General features: G+C 46.4%; 1 protein-coding gene across 4 annotated transcripts in view; it reads left to right on the forward strand.

The window, feature by feature from the left end:
• LOC144684468 (Na(+)/citrate cotransporter-like) overlaps positions 1–18,162 on the forward strand; it is a 73,206-nt gene that overhangs the window by 52,833 nt on the left and 2,211 nt on the right. For all 4 annotated transcript variants that reach the window (XM_078548278.1, XM_078548280.1, XM_078548281.1 and 1 more), the window contains 3 exons: positions 8,924–9,033; positions 10,168–10,329; positions 17,709–17,846. In XM_078548278.1, coding sequence (XP_078404404.1) covers positions 8,924–9,033; positions 10,168–10,329; positions 17,709–17,846 — 410 coding nt within the window. The remainder of the gene's footprint in view (positions 1–8,923; positions 9,034–10,167; positions 10,330–17,708; positions 17,847–18,162) is intronic.

Raw genomic sequence — 18,162 nt, forward strand, 5'->3', positions numbered from 1 at the left:
ACTATGGAATCCCCTACCACTATAGCACTTCCACTCTTCTACCTCCCCTCCTGTGCAGCTGAGCCACCCGTGGTGCCACAAACCTGGCTCTTATTACAGTCCCCGGAGAAACCATCTCGCCCACCAGTATCCAAAATGGCAAAGAGAGAGTGAGATACCCCAAGGGGATTCCTGCAAGACCTGCCTGTTTCTCTTAGATACTCTGGTGGTCACCCATTCCCTCTCTGCCTGTGTACTTCTTAACTGTGGTGTGACCACCTCTCTAAACGTGCCATCCACATAATCTTCAGCCTTGCGGATGCACCACAGTGACTCCAGCTGTTGATCAAGCTCCACAACGTGAAGCTCAAATTTCTGCAGCTGGTGACCCTTCCTGCAGATGTGGTCCTCGAGGGCATTTTGTGTCTGCACTACTTCCCACATCCCACAAGATGTACATTCCACATGGCTGAGCTGCACTAACATACCTTAAACTTTATATAACATCTACCTGTTTCCCTTTATCTACCTTGACTGTTACTTTGTCAAAAGATAGGTTGGATTTCCCTTTAATAAAGTCATGTTGCCTCTGCTTGATCCCATTATGATTTTCTAAATATCTTGCCATAACATCCTTAATAATGGATCCTAGCACTTGCCCTATGACAGATGTTAGGCTAACTATCCTATAGTTTCCCGCTTTATGCCTGCTTCCTTTCTTGAATAAAGACGTTACATTTGCTATTCCCAATCTGCTGGGACAGTTCCAGAATCTAAGGAATTTTGAAAGATTCTAACCACTGTCTCTACTATCTCTGCAGCCACTTCTTTTAAGACCCTAGGATGCAGGCCATCCAGTCCTGGGGCTTGTCAGCAGCAGGGCCATTTACAGAGAGAGTGCTTGAGAAAAGCAGCAGGGCCATTTACAGAGAGAGTGCTTGAGAAAAGCAGCAGGGCCATTTACAGAGAGAGTGCTTGGGAAAAGCAGCAGGGCCATTTACAGAGAGAGTGCTTGAGAAAAGCAGCAGGGCCATTTACAGAGAGAGTGCTTGAGAAAAGCAGCAGGGCCATTTACAGAGAGAGTGCTTGAGAAAAGCAGCAGGGCCATTTACAGAGAGAGTGCTTGAGAAAAGCAGCAGAGCCATTTACAGAGAGAGCTCTTGTGAAAAGCAGCGGGGCCTTTAACAGTGAGAGAGTGAGAGGAGCAGCAGGGTCTTTAACATTGAGAGAGTGAGGAGAGAGTGGCCTTTAACATTGAGAGAGTGAGGAGAGAGTGGCCTTTAACATTGAGAGAGTGAGGAGAGAGTGGCCTTTAACATTGAGAGAGTGAGGAGAGAGTGGCCTTTAACATTGAGAGAGTGAGGAGAGAGTGGCCTTTAACATTGAGAGAGTGAGGAGAGAGTGGCCTTTAACATTGAGAGAGTGAGGAGAGAGTGGCCTTTTAACAGAGAGAATGTGAGAGGAGAGTGACCTTTAACAGTGAGAGTGCGAGAGGAGTGTGATAGATCATTTAAAAGCGCGAGAGGGAAAAGAGGGTGGAGAGCAGCTGATTGGTGAGTAGGATTGGTGAATATTTCTAGTTTTTAAAACTAAGGTCTTTAGTTTGTGCTTAGGTCTCCAGTCTTTTTTTCTCTTTTTCTTGTAGACAGCTTGTTAAGTATAAGATCGATACTGGTGTGTGTAAGAAATAACTATAATAAAGTGTAAAGAGCGGGGATATTAGAGTAATTAATTAATAATTTGAATAAAATGTGTTGCTGCTGCAACATGTGGGAGCTGCTGGACACAAAGGTGATCCAGAGCGAGCACATCTGTACCAGGTGTTTGCAGTTCAAGGAACTTCGGATCTGAGTTAAGGAGCTGGAGTCCGAGCTGCAGACTTTGCTCCACATCAGGGAGGGGGAAAGTTACCTGGACACTTTGCTCCAGGAGGCGGCCACACCCCTCAGATTAGGTCATTCAAATCTGGTCTGTGATCAGGGACATGAGGGTGTGACTGCAGGTGAAGCAGGTATGGGGGCCCAGTGGGTAGAGTTCGAGGAGCCTCGGCCCCTGCAAATGTCCAACAGTTACGAGGTTCTTGCAAGCTGTGAGGACAAGAGCGAGGACTGCAGGGAGGATGAGCGAACTGACCACGGCACCGTGGTACAAGGAGCCATTCAAGTGGGGGGAGGAAATAGGAACGTAGTAGTGGTAGGGGACAGTATAATTAGGGGGTTAGACACTGTTCTCACGTGAGCGTGAGTCCTGAAGGCTGTGTTGCCTGCCCAGCACCAGGGTTAAGGACATTTCCTCAGGGCTGGAGAGAAACTTGGAGTGGGAGGGGAGGGATCCAGTTGTTGTCATCCACATTGGTACCAATGACGTTGATAGGACTAGAAAGGAGGTTTTGCTGAAAGAATTTGAACAGTTAGGAGCTAAATTAAAAAGCAGAACCTCCAAGGTAATAACCTCAGGCCTACTACCTGTCCCAAAACCAAAGCAACAATTGCTGGAAAAACTCAGCAGGTCTGACAGCATCCGTGGAGAGAAAGACAGAGTCAACATTTTGAGTCCGTTTGACTCTTCTTCAGTACTACCTGAGCCATGGGCAAACTAGCATAGGATAAATAAAGTCAAGGAGTTAAATACGTGGCTCAAAGATTGGTGTGGGAGGAATGGGTTTCAGTTCATGGGGCACTGGCATCAGTACTGGGATAGAAGGGAGCTGTTCCGGTGGGTCGGGCCTCACTTGAACCGTGCTGGGACCAGTGTCCTGGGCGAATTGAATAACTAGGGCTATAGAGAGGGCTTTAAACTAAATAGATGGGGGAAGGGTTCGGGAAAGCGGATACATAGGCTCAAAAAGCAAAAGGATTTGGTATCATTGCAAGGCAGTTATTTCGGTAATGATACCCAGAGTGTGACAGGAAGGGACAGAGTGTACAAACATAAAAAAACAGCAGCAAATAGGGTCAAAGGGGGAAAAAATGGTTAAAAGGCAAATTGAATGGCTCTTTACTAAAATGTACGTAGTTTTCGGAACAAAATAAATGAATTAACAGCACAAATAGAGGTTAATGGCTATGACCTTATGGCCATTACGGGGGACATGGTTATTAGGAGATAAAAGCTGGGAACTAAATAGTCAGGGGTATGTAATTTTTTGAAAGGATAGGCAGGAAGGAAAGGGTGGTGGGGCAGCTTTGCTAGTACGAGATGGAATATGTACGATAGCAAGAAATGATCTTGGATCGGAATATGTAGAATCCATATGGGTGGAGGTAATAAATATCAAGGGGAAGACGACATTGGTGGGAGTAGTCTACAGGCCCCCGCACAGTAGCTATACTGTAGGACAGAGAATAAATCAGGAGATAATGAGGGCATGTAAAAAAGGCAGTACGTTAATCATGGGTGACTTTAATCTTCATGTAGATTGGGAAAATCAAATTGGCAGAGGTAGCCATGGGCAAGAATTCATAGAGTGTATTCGGGACAGTTTCCTAGAACAATATGTTGTGGATCCAATCAGGGATCAGGCTATTTTGGATCTGGTAATGTGTAATGAGGCAGTTTGCTGAATGATCTCAGGGTAAAAGATACCCTAGGAAACAGTGACCATAACATGGTAGAATTTAGCATTCAGTTTGAGTGTGAGAAACTTGGGTCGGAAACAAATGTGCTAAACTTAAATAAGGGTAATTACAAAGGAATGAAGGCAGAGTTGGCTGGAGTGAACTGGGATAGGATTTTAGCAGAAAAAACAGATGATGAACAATAGCAGACATTTTGTTCATGACTATCCCAGTGAGGGAGAAGGATTCAAGGAAGGGGATAAACCAACCATGGTTAACCAAGGAAGTTAAGGATACTATCAAATTAAAAGAAAAGACATACAATGTGGCAAAGATTAGTGGTAAACCAGAGGATTGGGAAAGTTTTAAAAACCAACAAAAGATGACCAAATAAAAAAATAGAGGGAGAAAATAAGCTTTGAGGGTAAACTAGCAAGTAATATAAAAACAGACTGTAAGAGCTTCTTTAAATATATAAAAAGGAAGAGAGACCAAAGTGAACATAGGCCCCTTACAGAATGAGGCTGGGGAAATAATAATGGGGAACCAGGAAATGGCAGAGGAATTGAATAAATACTTTGCTTCAGTTTTCACGGTAAAGACACTAATAGCAATCCAATACTAAGTAATCAAGGGGCAAAAGAAGGGGAGGAAATAAATGCAATAACTATCAGTAGAGAAAAAGTACTAGGGAAACTAATGAGGCTAAAGGCCGATAAGTCCCCTGGACCTGATGGGTTGCATCCTAGGATATTAAAAGAAGTAGCTACAGAGATAGTGGATGTACTGGTAGTAATCTTCCAAGAATCCTTAGATGCTGGACAAGTCCCAGAGGACTGGAAAACTGCCAATGTAACACCCTTATTCAAAAAGGTGGGCGGGGGTGGGGGGTGGGAGTGACAAAAGACAGGTAACTATAGGCCAGTTAGCTTAACATCCGTCATTGGGAAAATGTTAGAGTCTATTATAAAGGATGTAATAGCAGAGCATTTACAATTACATAATCTAATCAAGCAGAGTCAACATGGCTTTATGAAGGGGAAATCATGTCTGACAAGTTTATTAGAATTCTTTGAGGAGGGAACAAGCAGGATAGATAAAGGGGAACCAGTATATGTAATATATTTGGATTTCCAAAAGGTGTTCGATAAGGTACCGCACATAAGGCTATTTAATATGATAAGAGCCCATGGTGTTGGGGATGGCATATTAGCATGGATAGAGGATTGGCTAACAAATAGAAGTCAGAGAGGTGGGATAAGGGAAGCATTTTCAGGATGGCAACCTGTAACTAGTGGAGTGCCACAGGGATCAGTGCTGGGGCCACAATTATTTACAACATATATTCATGACTTGGATGAGGAAAGTGAATGTGCTCTTGTCAAATTTACAGATGGTACAAAAGTAGGTGGAAGGCAAGTGGTGAGGATGACGCAAGGTGTCTACAGAGGGATATAGACAGGTTAAGTGAGTGGGCAAAAACTTGGCAGATGGAATATAATGTGGGAAAATGTGAGGTTATGCACTTTGGCAGGAAGAATAGAGGAGCTGAATATTATTTAAATGGAGAAAGACTGTAGAAAGCTGCAGCACTGAGGGATTTGGGAGTCCTTGTGCATGAATCCCAAAAAGCTAACATACAAATTCAACAGGCAATAGGGAAGGCACATGGAATGTTGGCCTTTATTTCAAAGGGAATGGAGTATAAAAATAGGGAAGCCTTGCTAAAACTATACAGGCCCTAGTTAGACCACACCTAGAATATTGTGAACAGTTTTGGTCCCCTTATCTAAAGAAAGATATACGCATTGGAGGCAGTCAAGAGAAGGTTCACTAGGTTGATTCTGGGTATAGAGGGATTTTGTTATGAGGAGAGATTGAGTAGGTTGGGCCTGTACTCATTGGAGTTTAGAAGAATGAGAGGCGACCTTATTGAAACATATAAGATTCTTAGGAAGCTTGACAGGGTAGATGCTGAGATGTTGTTTCCCCTTGTGTGAGAGTCTAGGACCAGAGGGCATAATCTCAGAATAAGGGGTTGCTCATTTAAAACAGAGATGAGGAGGAATTTCTTCTCTCAGAGGGTAGTTAATCTGTGGAATTCTTTACCGCAGAGGGCTGTAGAAGCTGAGTCGTTAAGTATATTCAAAGCAGAGAAAGACATTTTTAATCAGTAAGGGAATCAAGGGTTATGGGGAAAAGGCAGGAAAGTGGAGTTGAGGATTATCAGATCAGCCACGATCTCATTGAATGGCAAGCAGACTCGAAGGGCCGAATGGCCTACTTCTGCTCCTATGTCTTATGGTCAACCTTTAGGTCTAATAGTTTTCCCAACACCCTTTCCCTGACGATTGTGATTGTTTTAAGGTCATCCCTCCCTGTCACCTCTTGATTTTCAAGTATCTTTGGGAAATTTTCTAAGTCTTCTACCGTGAAGACAGACACAAGATACCTGTTCAACACCTCTGCCATTTCTTTGTTCTCCATGATCAATTTCTGAGCCTCACTTTCTGGAGGACCAACACTAGCTTTAGTGGATCTTTTCTTATTTAAATATTTGTAGAAACTCTTCATTTCTCTTTTTATATTACTACCTAGCTTTCTCTCTTCTTTCTGCCTCTATTATCTTTTTAGTCATTCTTTGCTGGTTCTTAAAGTCTGTCCAACCCTCTGACCTGCCACTAATCTTTGCAGATTTGTAGTGTTTCTTTCGAATTAACTTCCTTATTTATCCAAAGATGATCCGTCCTTCTCTCTTTCTCACTGAGTTAAATCTTTGCTGAGAGTTATTAAAAATCTCCTTAAAAGTCTGCCACTGCAGCTCTACTGTCCTACATTTTAACCTAATTTCCCAGTTTATTTTAGCTAGCTCCGCCTTAATACCCTCATAGTTACCTTTATTTAAGTTTAAAACACTAGTCATGGACCCACACCTCTTGCTTTCAAACTGAACATTAAATTCTATCATGTTGTGATCGCTATTACCTAGAGGCTCCTTTACCATGAGATTATTGATTAATCATGGCACATTACCAGATCCAGAATGGCCTGCTCCCTGGTTGGCTCTAGAACACACTGCTCTAAGGAATTGTCCCAAAAACACGCAACTTATTTTCCCAAGCTACCTTTGCCAATCTGTTTCGTCCAATCTATATGTAGATGAAAGTCACCCATGATTATTGTAGTACCTTTCTTACACACCCCATTTTTTTCTATACCCTGTCCTACTGTGTAAGTACTTTTAAGGGGCCTATAAACTACCCCCACAAGTGACCTCTTAACTTTACTATTTCTTATCTCTACCCAAACTGATTCTGCATCTTGCTCTTTCAAGCTAAGGTCATCTCTTAGTACCAAACTAATGCCATCCTTAATTAACAAAGCTACCCAGCTACATTTTTCTAGCTTCCTGTCATTCCGATATGTCAAATACCCTTCAACATTCAGGTCCCAACCTTGGTCATCTTTCAACCATGGCCGGGATTTTCCATGCCTGCTGGCATCAGAAGTGTTTGATGGCGTGAGCGGACAATATGGCGAGAAGGCCAAAAATCGGTTTCATGTTGTCGTGAAACCAGTTTGCCATGGTCCGCTCCGCCCACCAATGGTGGGCCATGTTCCCTGCCATCGGACGTCGGGAACCTCATTGTAATATATCAGCATATCATTATAGGGCCAGCCTGCCAGACTCATCCCCCACTGCTAGATTGTCTGACCACGTTGGCGGACGGGTTTGACAACAGTATATATAAGGCACGCACTTGGCAGGCTGCACATCGCTCGGACTTCAAGGTTTGTTTGCCTACCTTGCTTCGGGCAGCACTCATACTCATCAGCACCAGACTTCACAGACAGCACCACATCGCTTTTAGGGAGACTCACCGCAGGTCTCTACCTACCAGATCAGCCGTATGTGGGTGGCTTTTCAATGGCTGCAGGGCTAGGTCTTGCTTGATGAAGGGGGAGAAATGGCCTCAAGCAAGGGAAGAGGCTGCAGGACAAGAGCTGTACTGGGGAAGGGGGGTATCCCAGGGTGGGTGTGGGGGCACATGTTGATCTGTGCAAGTGGCCTTGGTGAGGGCTGAGAAAGCAGTCTCCAGAGGCGATGAGGCCAGATGGACATGTGAGGGTGTGTGTGAGAATGGGTGGTGATGTCCCTTGAGCTGGCTGTGAGTGAGATGCCAGTGAATGTGATGGGCTTGAGTGTGTGAGTTTAGAGTGATGAGATGGTTGCCTTACCCTGGCTTAATGGATGAGATCATTCATCCTCTATCTGCATTGAATGGCCAACCTCTTCTGTGCAGCATTGGCATTGATCTCCACTGCCATTGCCTACCAAGCCAGAGTGGTAATGTCGCTGCCCCTCCTGTGGCCAAAGAGGTGGTAGAGGACATCACAGCGAACCTTCATGGCATCCAAAAGGCACTCGAGGGCTGCAGTCTTTTTGCCTTTTGGGGCCATGTCGTCTTTGCTGCAGCCCTGGGAGCACTGAGTGTAGCTGTACTTTAAATTTGGTGCCTGGCATGATGAAGCAGCGAGGTGATGGCATGGCGGGCGAATGAGAGCCCAGCCAGCATGGAAATGGTATGTTTCCCAGGAATGCATAATTAATACAGCAGATGTGGGACGATACAGCGTGAAAACCCGCCATTGCGGCCAGTGGACAAAACGTCATTTTACCAGCCCGCTATCGCACTAGTGCAAAACTGGAACAATTCCACCCCATGTCTCTGTAATGCCTATCAGGTCATACATATTTGTCTCTATTTCTGCTAACAATTCAACCCTTTTGTTGCAAAACTGCATGCATTCAGATCTAGGGGCTTAAACTTTTTTTAAAAAAAAGATTTTTGCTATCTCCGCCCTTATCTGTTGGTGCACTCTTATGATTGTATGTTCTGTCCCTTGCTGTCACACTCTGGAACTCATTACCCAAATTGCTGCCTTGCTCTATTACTTTGTTGTTTCCCTTTACTATATCTCCTTTCGCATGACGCCTTCCCCCACTCTCAAGAGTACCAGCTGCTACCAGTGTGGGTGGCCATTCTGAGTTGGAATTACAGGCAGTTCTGTGCCATGGCCCTTTAGGGGCTCGACTATAACTGCACAAATTAACTTCGCACTTCCACACCTGACAAATTCCGGTTGACATCCCTCCTGTAACCTGGGCTGCATTTGAACACATTTTGTTGAGGTGAAAGGACTCTATCTGGTCCACTGCTCCACACAGCTCCCTTTAACCTTTCAAACTTGCCTCCTGAATGCTGGGATCTTTGCTGCTAACTTAGCGATCCTATGTCAAACGCGTCCCAGCCAATTGCTGTGCAGAAATGATTGGGTAGGAAGAAAATGATAATGAGATTGTTTCTTTCTAAAACACTGGCCAGGCAAGAAGCAGATAAAGAAACTCCTCGACTGGAATACCGTCCAACATAAGCTTCCCTGGAATGTGGTGTTATTGTTGGGAGGAGGTTTTGCATTGGCTAAGGGCTGTGAGGTAAGCACCTTTTATAACTTTCCTCTGTCAGGAATCTAGAAACCCAGGGGTAAACAGAGAAGCTGATAGTGTGGCTGAACTGACCACGTTCATGACCAGTTCAATCGAGTGCAATCTGGACCATTTTGGGACTTTGCCCTTACAGATAAAACTGAGCAACCTCAGATTGATGATGTGTCTGATTCCATAGAATCACATAGCACAGAAGGAGGCCATTCAGCCCAGTATGCCTGTGCTGGTTCATTGAAAGAGCTATCCAATTAGTTCCAATTCCTGCCTGCTCTTTTCCCATTATCCTGCAAATGTTTTCTTTTCCAGTATTTATCAAATTCCCTTTTGAAAGTTATTATTGAATCTGCTTCCACCATCCTTTCAGGCAGCACATTCCAGAACACAACAACTCGTTGCGTAAAATGGTTCTGTCACCATCCGCCATCATGTGAATTGAAGACCTATAACTGGGACTAGACTGTCATTTCCTTTCAAGTTGATTTTGTTGGCACAGGAAGAGTACATTGGACCATTGGGAACAGGAGGAGGCCATTCAGCCCCCCAAGCCCATGCTGCTATTCAGTGGGCTGACCTGTACCTCACCTTCATTTACTCACCTTAGCTCACCCGACACATTTACCCAACAAACATCTATCCATCTCAGTCTTGGAAATGCCACTGATCACCCTAATTTCAACAGCTTTTTTGGGGGGACAGTGTTCCAGATTTCCACCCCCCTCTGCACGAAGAAGTGCTTCCTGACATCACCCCTGAATGGCCTGGCTTGAATTTTAACATTCTGCTCCCTTGTTTTGCACTATCCCCACCAGGGGAAATATTTTCTCTTCATCTATTGATTGTCTTTGATTTTAAACCCCTCGCTCAGATCATCCTTCAATCTCCTAAACTCAAGAAAGTACAAGTTGTAATTCAACCTCCAATTTCTGACAGTCAAGTTGGGGAGCTGTGTATGTACCCTGCAATAGGAACTGGTCAGTAGAAAGTGAAGGTTTTGTACTATGAGCTTGGGGGTGGGATGGAGAATTGGATTGGCAAGTGACCAGAAGCCCAGGATCACACTTATGGACTGGACATTTAACAAAAACACTGTCAGAGATAAAACCTTCACCCTTTTTTTTCCAGGTGTCTGGTCTATCCGAATGGCTGGGGCACCAGTTACTTCCACTGCAGAAAATCCCACATTGGGCCATTGCTATTATCTTGTGTGTGGTGATGGCAATCGTCACAGAGTGCACCAGCAACGTAGCTACAGCCACAATCTTCCTCCCTATCCTGGCTTCAATGGTACGCCTTGCCTTCTTCATGTTACTGTGTGTTATTGAGGATGAAATGGGGAGGGGGTGGGATGAGAGTTTCCTTTCGAGAGTTTTTTTTTCTTTCATGGGATATGGTCGTCACTGCCAAGGTCAGCCTTTGTTGCCCATCCCTAAATGATCAAAGAAGCTTATTGGCCATTTAAGAGTCAACCACATTATTGTGGGCCTAGAGTCACAGGTAGGCCATACCAGGTAAGGATGGCAGATTTCCTTTCCCAAAGGGGATTAGTGAACCAGATGGGTTTCTATGGTCGATGATAGTTCACGGTCACCATTACTGAGACTAGCTTTCAATTCCAGATTAAGTGAATTCAAATTCCACCAGCTGCTGTGGTGGGATTTGAACGCATGACCCCAGAGCATTTGCCCGGGTCTCTGGATTACTAGTCCAGGGACATTCCCACTTCTCAACCATCTCCTCTTGGGGTCACCAAGTTGTGATTTCCAGCCCCACACCAGACTTTGAGCACATAACCCAGACTCTAGTGTACTGAGGGAGTGCTGCATTGTCAGATGTGCTGTCCTTTGGACAAGGACATGTTAGCCTGTTCAGGTGGATGCTGAACTCTATAAAAGGGAATCAGCAGGGTTGATATTCTGGAAGGTGAGGATCAAATGGGCCGAAGGGCCCTATTTAATTTAAACCCATCGCCAGCACAAATCCATTCAAACTTCTAATCCAATTGTTCTTTTTGTTTTTGAGATGTGAGCGTCGCTGGCTAGTCCAGCATTTATTGCCCATCCCTAATTACCCTTGAGAAGGTGATGAGCTGCCTTCTTGAACCGCTGCAGTACACGTGCTGTAGGTACACCCACAGTGCTGTTAGAGAGGAAGTTCCAGGATTTTGACCCAGCGACAGTGAAGGAACAGCGACATATTCCCAAGTGAGGATGGTGAGTGGCTTGGAGGAAAACTTGCAGGTGGTGGTGTTCCCATGTGTCTGCTAACGTTGTCCTTCTCAGTGGTAGGGGTCATGGGTTTGGAAGGTGCTGTTGAAGGACGCTTGGTGAGTTGCTGCAGTGCGTCTTGTAGATGGTACACACTGTTGTCACTGTGCGTCAGTGGTGGAGGGAGTGAATGTTTATGGTGGTCAATGGAATTCCAATCAATTGGGCTGCTTTGCCCTGGATGGTGTTTAACTTCTTGAGTGTTGCTGTAGCTGCACTTATCCAGGCAAGTGAGAGTATTCCATTACATCAAGGAAACTGTGTAAAAATGAAACATGTACCAATAACATAAAGAGCAGGATTAATACTGACTGAGGGAGCAGGAAAAGAGGCGGAAGGGAGCATTGAATAGGGTGTGAAGCGAAGCTTCATGTTCCCAGCATCGGAAGAGAAGCGACAAATTCTCCTGGCAGTGGGTTGGAAGGAGGCAGTGCTGAAGGCAGGCAGCATGAAGCTAATTGGAATGGATTTGCCTGCAATGAATATTCACTAAAACACAAGGGGCCTGAACTTCCTCGGAGTGGCAATCAGTGTCCGGTTGCCGCTTGGTCCCGTTTTTTACCTTAATTTTTTTCCAATCCGGTCTCGCCCGACCTTCCGACTCAGGTCAAACAAGGCCCCAGGCAACGCAGCGCATCCTCAGGGCTGAGCATCAATGTGCAGCTGAATCGAAGGGAAAGCAGCCAGGCCCCCTTTTTCACTGACTGCCATAAAGTTAAGGGTTCATTGAAGTTTAAAGGTCCTTGACAAGCCAGGGAGAAGGAAAGTGCCCAAGGTAAATGGATAGGAGTTGGGGCGGGTTGGGAAGCGAATCGGAGGTCTGGCGGGGGGGGTGGAATGGAGGTTGGGGGGTTGTGCCTTCGGGTCCAGTCATGTCAGGCCTTGGGGGAGTCGGTGGGGGCAGGGGGCTAGGGTGTATCGAGCCGAGTCGCTGGCCAGGGGATGGTTGGAGGTTGGCAGGGGGTGAGAGATTGGGGGTGTTGGAAGTCGGATCAGGTTGGGCCTTGGTGGGGAGTGGGAGTGAGAGTGAGAGTTGGGAATGGCTGGGGTTGGGGGGTGGGGGGTTGCTGTCTGGTGGAAAAGTCCACCTGAAAATGGGGAAATCCTGTAGTTTGGGGAGTTCCTGTAGAGGGGTGTCGTCCCTTGGGGGTGGGGAGGAATCCCATGGGGAGGGCAGTCAGGTGGGGGTGGGGGGTGGAGTTTGTGGAGACCCCTGGGTGTTTGGGGGGTGGGGACTCCCATGGAGAGGGGGGCGGGTAGTCGGAGGTGTTGGGGAGTCCCCTGGACCGGTACAGCAGTTACCCAGAAGTTAGAAGTGGTTTTAATCCTCCTAACCTTTTCTGGGTAACTATTGGTGTAACCCAGTCGGAACCATCCAAAGTTTGCAATTTAAATTTTTAGATGGTTCTCAGTGCAGGGCAATTGCCTGGAGGAAGTTTGCACTTCTGGGCAATTGGTGTGCAAACCCTTATCTAGGAACTTCCAAAGGGGATTCACCAGCGCATCTTTGGGTACCCTCCCAGTACAACGTTTGGGAGCTCGGATGTTACGGCCCAACATTTTACGATTAGGCCCATTTACGGCATAGAGGAGGCTATTCAGCCCATTTTGTCCATTCTGGCTCCTCGCAGAGGAATCTAGTCAGTCCCACTCCTCATCCCGATCCCTGTAGACCTGTAAGTTTATTTCCATCAAGTGCGCATCCAATTTCCTTTTGAAATTGCTTGTCATAATCTTGTACCCCTCTATCAAATCTCTCAGAACAACCCCAGCTTCCCCAACCTTATCTTGTGACTAAACCTTCCCCCCCATTCTGGTAAATCTCCTCTGCACCCTCTCAAAGACGTTCATATCTTTCCTAGAGTGCGGTGGCCAGAATCGGACACAATACGCTAGTTGGAGCCTAACCGCAGCTTTATACAGGTGCAACGTAACTTTGCTACTTTTGTTCTCAATGCCTCTATGCATGAAGGCCAAGGTTCCACATGCTTTGCTAACCTCTCTTTCAAGATGCCCTGTCACCTTCAAAGATTGATGCACATATACCCCTGGGTCCCTTTGTCCCTGCATTGAATTGTGCCATTAAGTTCTTTATTTCCTCTCGCTATCCCTCTGTCAAAATGCATCACCTCCGTGTAATACACTGCCCTGTATTAAATTCCATCTGCCACTTGTCTGTCCGTTCTACCAGTTATTCTGACTACGCCCTGTTACAGTTAATTCACATCTTCACTATCTTTGCAATTAAGTTGGAGGTGCACAAGGATCATGGGCCTTCACTTTTACGCCTAGTTAAAGCTGGCATGGGGCAGGAGAGGCAGTCTCCAAGGTGGCAGTCGAGGGAGTTGAAGCTGTCTGTCATTACTGGGAGAGAGGAGGGGAGGCTGAGAACTTTTGTGGGAAAGGCTGACGGGGACCAAGGGAAAGTCGAGGGTGATTGAGGAACAAGAGAGGTACTTTGAGTGGAGGTCGAAGGTCATTAAGAGCAAGACCAGGATGTGATTGAAGAGGACCAGGGTGAACACCATTAGGCACAAGGTTCTGGTTCAGGGTCAGGTCACCAGTGCAGGACACATCTTTGCCTGGCTTCTGCCCTTTGTTCAACTTCTGGAAGCAAAATAGGTCTCGTCCACCCAGTGTCCCTGGAACCTCAGGTGGAGGTAGAGCAGAGCAGAGGCACAATGGCATTGGCTCCTGTACAACAGTGGCCTGAAGGCCAACAAGGGGCGGCACGAAATAATGAGGCCATTGAGGATGGAGGTAACCCAGGGCCACTGTGGTGATGAAAAATGGCACGCCCTAGAGTTACCACATGCACCTAAACTACCTTCGATAACTGAGAGGCTGTGCCAACAATGGCTGAGGATGCCTAGGATGGCAATCACTGACCCGATGCTCTCCTTCCAGACCACCTGAACTGGGAGGGAACCCAATGCCAGTGGTGTTAGAAGTGACTGCAGTATTGAACTTTCACACCAGCAGCTCCCTCCAGAACCCCAGGGGGAACATGTGGCATCTCACAGACGCCTGCACGTTGCTGCATCAGAGGGTCACAAATGCACTGCTTAGTACAGATTCAGAGAGCCAGGCTGAAAGGTCTGTGGGGTTCGGGACCATCACAGGTGTCCCAAAGGCGCCCGAGGTTACTGACTGCAGGTATGTGGCGATCAGAGCTCCCTGAGACAAGCCTGCAACCTTGATCAATAGAAAATGGTTCAAATCCATTAATGTGCAATTGATCTGTAACCACAGGAGACCTATCCGCCAGATGGGTCTGGTTGGTTCCCAGGGAACTCTCATGATGCAGACATTCTTCACAACCCCCAGGTGTCACAGCTGTTTGAGGCCCCCCCCGCATGCCTGCATGGATGGATTCTGGGTGACAGGGGCTATCCCCTCAAGACTTGGCTGATGACAGCAGCCAGAAACCCTCAAACCCCAGCCGAGGAGCACTATATGAATCCCATGAACCTGAAAGGCTGGTATAGACAGACTGTCGCAATGTTGAAAATGAGGTTCTGCTGCCTGGACTTCTGTGGTGGTGGTCTCCAATATGTGCCCCAAATGGTCTTGTAGATTCTAGCTGTCTGCTGTGCCCTGCACGACCTCACGCAGCAGACGGGGGCAGACTTGCCAACCATGGACATAGAGAATCCACACTCCTGATTGGACAAGGAGGATGTATCGGAGAGGCAGGCTTTCATGTTGGGGTCTCAGCATCAGGTGCCGGGCCGAGGGAGACTTCTCATTCTGAACAGGTTTCAGCAAGCATGATGCCCTCGAAAACCAATCAGCCTTACACCCACACGAACTTAGCATACGCATTGAACGTGAAATCACCATTGGACAAAGACAAGTCACTCCATCCTCACCAGCCCAGTCACTGAGATATCAATACTTCCCCTCCATCCATACAGGATTACCATTTATCATGCAAGCAATTACCCTGCTAACCAGGCCCCACCAACAAAACCATTCAGCACATGTGAATAAAGTGAACAAGATTATTTAAACATACACTAACATATATACTGCATCCTAATGTCAGATCACCTGTGCCACCTTTGTGCAACTATAAGCTCTTATGTTTACGCTTGTGGTCACTATGATGGTGCGACCCCAACATCTGCAGCTGAAATGGAGGTGAGCTGCTGACTGTGATGCTCATTGCCTGGGATGACCTTGGCGACTGACCTCCGGTTGCCCGAGGCCTGGAGAGTGCCCCTCCTGAAGAGTGCAGGTGCATCCTGTTTGGCCTCGGCTACTGGAGACACTGAGGTCACTGGCAGAGGGGCTAAGGAGCAGCTACTCGCCCTCGGAGCACCCCGAGAGGAAGCACTTCCTCCATCGCAGTGAGCAATGCCGCCTCCCTGACAACTCGAGGAGGAGGGACACCTGGAGGCAGGTCCGCACTGTTCGTTCCCCTCTCAGCTGGCCATCACTGCACAGAGCCCATGGCCTAGAGTGACAGCATGCTTACCAGAGCCCACATCTGGCATCCAGTGACTACTCTGCTGAACCTAGCTCTTCATGAAGGCTGCCAACCTCTCCATGGAGGAGGCCAAGTGCTCACCCACCTGAGACATGGTAGAACTCATGGACTAGATGGACTTCTCCATCATCTGTGCATGTCTGCCCTCGTGGGGGAATCCAAAACCAAGGGGCACAGTTTCAAAGTAAGGGGTTCTCCCATTTAAGGTGGAGATGAGGAGGGATTTCTTCTCTCAGAGGTCATTAGTCTGTGGCATTCTCTTCCCCAGCAAGCCTTGGAGGCTGAGTCATTGAATATATTCAAGGCTGATATAGACAGATTTTTGACCAGCAAGGGAGTCAGGGGCGATATAATTTAGGCCTGCGTGTGAGGAGCCATGTCATTAAAGAGAAGCTAAAATAAACCATCAGCCAATTTTCACCCAACCCAGAATGTGGAACTAATTAAACCAACAAGCCATATCTCTACTAGGTAATGAGGGATTAACCTTTTAACCACAACCAAAAGCCCTCTCCAAGTAGTTACGGTCATTAGGTAATAATTAAGTGAACGTGAGCTTTTTAAAAAATCCAATTGCTAAGGGCAGACCTATTACACTCAACAACCTCTCCTTCTCCCATGCTTATTAGTTCACACTGGGCAGCAAACTGAGCACGTTCTAAACTCGTGACTTCTATCATCTAGAAGGACAAGGGCAGCTGATACATGGAAACAACACCACCTGCAGGTTCCCCTCCAAGCCACTCACCTTCCTGATTTGGAAATATATTGCCATTCCATCACTGTCGCTGGGTCAAAATCCTGGAGCTCCCTCCCTAACAGCACTGTGGGTGTACCTACACCACAGGGACTGCAGCGGTTCAAGGCGGCAGCTCACCGCCACCTTCTCAAGGGCAACTAGGGATGGGCAATAAATGCTGGCCCAGCCAGTGACGCCCACATCCCATGAACGAATGTTTTGTAAAAAGAAATCCTCAATTTAAAGCCATGAATAAAACCTTAAATATCTCCCTTTGGATGAAGCTGAGGTGCAGACTAGCAGATACCTAAAAATACAACTGGCTCCCTTTAAAGGGAGATATGAAGCTTTTGGTTTGTCACCCAGCCACAATTCCTCCCTGAATTTGAAACTCCACAAATCAGATAAACTGGAGCATTCATCTCATCGGAATTTGTGGGAACTTGTACATAAAATAGCAGCTGTGGTTACTTCCATAAGAACAGTCACTGCATCTCCAAGTAGCTCACTGTTCCTGAGACCCTTTGATTAGGTGCTACATAAATACAAGATTAAAAGATTGGCATTTCTATAGTTCCTCACAGCCTCAGGACGTCCCAAAGCAAATCAGAGCCAATGAAATACTTTTGAAATGTGGTCGCAGTGTATAATGTGGGAAACACAGCAGCCAATTTGTACACAGCAAGCTCCCAGAAACAGCAACAGAATAAATGACCAGATCATCTGTTTTTTCCTGACATTGGTGGAGGGATCAATATTGGCCAGGACACTGAGATTAACTGCTCTGTTCCTCTTCAAAATAGTGCACTTGTGGGATCTCTTACATCTACCTGACAGAGCAAATGAAGACTCAGGTTAATGTCTCATGTTATAGTGAGGCGCTGTGCATTAAGAACACATGTGCACTGAATCACACTCCCAAATTCTGCTGCTCACTTTGCTTTTCATTTGTTGGGTTCAATGTTTTGGACCAGGCTTCACCCAATACATTGAAGATTGCACAAGTTAAGCATTAACTCCCAGGATTCAATAATTACCCCGATGTAACTAGGTTAGATTGTGTTACATTAAGCAACATTGCTGCAGCTGCTAATCCCAACCAACCAATACTGATCTGAGATGTCACCCCCCTCTTGCTAACTCATTTCTCTTCTTCTTTCCAATCCAGGCTACCACGATCCGTATGAATCCGCTGTACGCGATGATTCCAACCACTTTAAGTGCCTCCTTTGCCTTCATGCTGCCTGTTGCCACTCCCCCCAATGCCATTGTGTTCTCCTATGGCCACCTCAGGGTCATTGATATGGTAAGTGATTTTGATTGACAAGGGAGTCAAGGGTTATGGGGGGGTGGTCAGGCAGGAAATTGGAGTTGAGGCCACAATCTGATGAACCACGATCAAATTGAATGGCAGAGCAGACTCAAGCTAAACATTTATTAAATACAGGTCAGAGTATTGTGTTCAATTCTGGGCATCGCACCTTAAGAAAGGTATGAAGTCTTTGCAGAGGGTGCAGAGTTTACTAGAATGATTCCAGGGATGAAGGAGAAGCTGGGTCTGTTCTCCCTAGAGCAGAGAAGCTTAAGAGGAGACTTGGTAGAAGTGTTCAAAATCTTGAACA

Source organism: Cetorhinus maximus, chromosome 9 (assembly GCF_964194155.1).
Source record: "Cetorhinus maximus chromosome 9, sCetMax3.hap1.1, whole genome shotgun sequence".
NCBI classification, from domain to species: Eukaryota; Metazoa; Chordata; class Chondrichthyes; order Lamniformes; family Cetorhinidae; genus Cetorhinus; species Cetorhinus maximus.